The sequence below is a fragment of the Notothenia coriiceps genome, unplaced genomic scaffold (assembly GCF_000735185.1).
Source record: "Notothenia coriiceps isolate Sejong01 unplaced genomic scaffold, NC01 NC01_scaffold00024668, whole genome shotgun sequence".
NCBI lineage: Eukaryota > Metazoa > Chordata > Actinopteri > Perciformes > Nototheniidae > Notothenia > Notothenia coriiceps.
The window spans coordinates 804840-807364 of NW_011357369.1; the positions used below are offsets into that span (position 1 = coordinate 804840).

Genomic DNA, 2525 nt, shown 5'->3' on the forward strand with positions numbered 1-2525 from the left:
CCCAAAAAATCTATGTCAACCTAATAAATGTTTTACAGAAATCATGACTCATGGACTTTTTGTGCATTTTGAAGATTTTATCTTTTCTTTTAAAGTATTACAAAAGTACTGCTCATTAAGAACTTCCTCATATCAATCTGATATATATATATATAATTCAGTTAAACAAATGGAATCTCTGCATGTATATGATTTAGTTCATCCCTCCTGCTATGTTCAATGCAACCCCACAGGGGGGAATAACATGTCCCTCCCATTGACTTTACATTGTAGGTCCCTCCATCTTAAAGCGATACCGATTCTCTACTTAAGATTTAACACACTTGTTTTGGAGTGCAAGGCTTAGACGCATTTCTTCATGCTCCATTCTTCCCTTCTGCTTCCTTTCATGGATGTTTTGCACATTTCTGCTCAGGTGTGTTTCTTTCTGAAGGCACAACCTAAATGAAAACAGATACATTTGAATATATCTCATCACAGGCAAAACAACAAAGTATAATATGTAATACCTATCTCTTTATTTTATTCAAACTCTATTTCATATACAGCATGTACTTTTTGGGGGAAATGTCCTATATATTACTTAATTTTGCAATTAAAGTTTTTCTGTAATGTATAAACCAAGTGATACAAACTAAAATAAATATTAATGTATAAATAATATACACCACGCATGCATCCAGAATCAATTACATCTACATATATATTTTTTTAAAGCGGGTGCTAATGATGCAAACTGAAAAAAACCAAAATAAACCAAAAAGTACAAATAAATGAATAATTTAAAATAGCGTCTACTCCTCTAATGTGTAATTGATGCCTATGGGTTCTGTTAATTTATTTCCCCAAGCCCCACCTTTCTCCATTTAGAAATGATTTAGCTAATTGGAGGGTTATTAATTGTATAAATTAAATCACAGCCTCACTCACTCACTCACTCATTATACTTAATATTTTTGTTTACTATTTAAAGTTAATTTATCAATTTCTAAGACTTCATATATTGTTGCCTCCCGTCTGATGGACTTATGGGTTTGTCATCTTCATCATAAATCTACTCAAAGGTTCAAAGGGCTTTACTGTCTCATGCACAGCTACAGTATGCAATAAAAAACGTAATTGACAGGCTCCTCCAACAATGCAACATAAGTATATTCAAGACAATAAAAAATAAAAAATGTGCAAGCTCAGGAGTTAAGCAGTCTTATGGCTTGTGGGATAAAACTCTGGTGGTCTTTGTAACCACTCACACCTGCAAGAAAAATCCTAAGCTCTTAAATATCTATGTTTTACCTTCAGTTAGTCTGCATTTCCCCCCTGCTGGTTGGCAGAGGATTAAAGAGCAGCCCCCACATGGCACCACGGTCTGAGCGTGGCTGAAGATGGTGGTGATCTTGTAGCAGCCTGGGGAGCAGAGACAATAAGATACTTAATCATACACATACTGACGCTAAAATCAGAGAGGAACATCTACAGCGTGTTGCAGTCCTCACCTGCGCATTTAACATCCATGAAGTAGGAGTTTGGACTCTGCACCAGCCTCTTCTTCTTGTGTCTGCTCCTCTCTTTGGCCGGACTGGGGTGGAACAGATCGCTATCCTGCAACCGAGGTCAGAGGGGTTTAGATTTCTAGTGTACATGTTTTTTAACGCTATTGTAAATGAAATGTGTGGGTTTTTTTTCATTGAACGACGAGGCGATGATAGTTTGTTAGATGTTTTGATCACACCGTAATGCCCCCTACAGTCTGGTAAATGAAGTGAAACTAAAAGCAAGTGCATAAACATGTCTGGGCAAGTCCCTATCATTTCTGGGAATCTACACATGCATACTGTATGCATGAAATTATTGTTAAATACATTTCAAACACATATTTACGCATTACACCACATGAATTGACATAACTACATAAAATGTGTTGCTTATCAATTGATAACAGACTATTTGAGAAGCTTTCTATTAATCAAAGCTGTTATGCAAGCCCTAACGTTTCATTCCAGAAATAAAAAATCACTTACAGACATTTTTGCTCCAAACACTCAAGGTTTTTCGTCCAATGCAAATACGAGAGATAAAGTGATATTTGAAGTGCGGCTCTCTGTCTCAAAGCAGCTGGAGTTTGTTGTTGTTCTGCAGGTGGCTCTGTGACCGAAAGACACCGAGCAGGCGGGCGGGGTCTCTCTTTAGGGGAGGCGCGTCAGATGGGTGCACTAGTCCAAGTTTACATAATTATTTTATAACTAGTTTTGTAAACTGTACAATTAAAAAGTCAATGATTCAATTAAATGTGGTCTCACTAGAGCTTTGTTTTACAGTAAAGGAAATACAATTTTTCAAAATAGACTTTTAGACACCCTTTGGGATCTTTATATGATATTCAATACCTGTCTTATATTGATTGATAATTTCCCCCTTAATTTACGAAATAAAAACTTCATGGTTTTCTGTTTTGAGATGGTGCAAATATTTAATATATAATAACTAGGGCCGGGACTCGATTAAAAAAATTAATCTAATTAATTACA

At 35.8% G+C, this 2525-nt stretch overlaps 1 protein-coding gene across 1 annotated transcript; it reads right to left on the bottom strand.

The window, feature by feature from the left end:
• Window positions 1-192: 192 nt before the first annotated feature.
• LOC104955513 (40S ribosomal protein S27-like) lies at window positions 193-2169 on the bottom strand. Its single transcript, XM_010782850.1, has 4 exons — window positions 2019-2169; window positions 1494-1599; window positions 1294-1404; window positions 193-440 (listed from the first exon to the last, which is right to left on the bottom strand). Exons 1-4 carry the CDS (start codon window positions 2022-2024, stop codon window positions 412-414), a joined length of 252 nt encoding a protein of 83 aa, XP_010781152.1. The 5' UTR covers window positions 2025-2169; the 3' UTR covers window positions 193-411.
• Window positions 2170-2525: the final 356 nt, after the last annotated feature.

Coding starts and splice junctions, on each gene's coding strand:
- LOC104955513 (XM_010782850.1), bottom strand. Junction 1,405..1,493: donor CATGGATGTTAAATGCGCAG/GTGAGGACTGCA, acceptor TCTGCTCCCCAG/GCTGCTACAAGATCACCACC. Junction 441..1,293: donor GAAATGCAGACTAACTGAAG/GTAAAACATAGA, acceptor GTTTTCATTTAG/GTTGTGCCTTCAGAAAGAAA.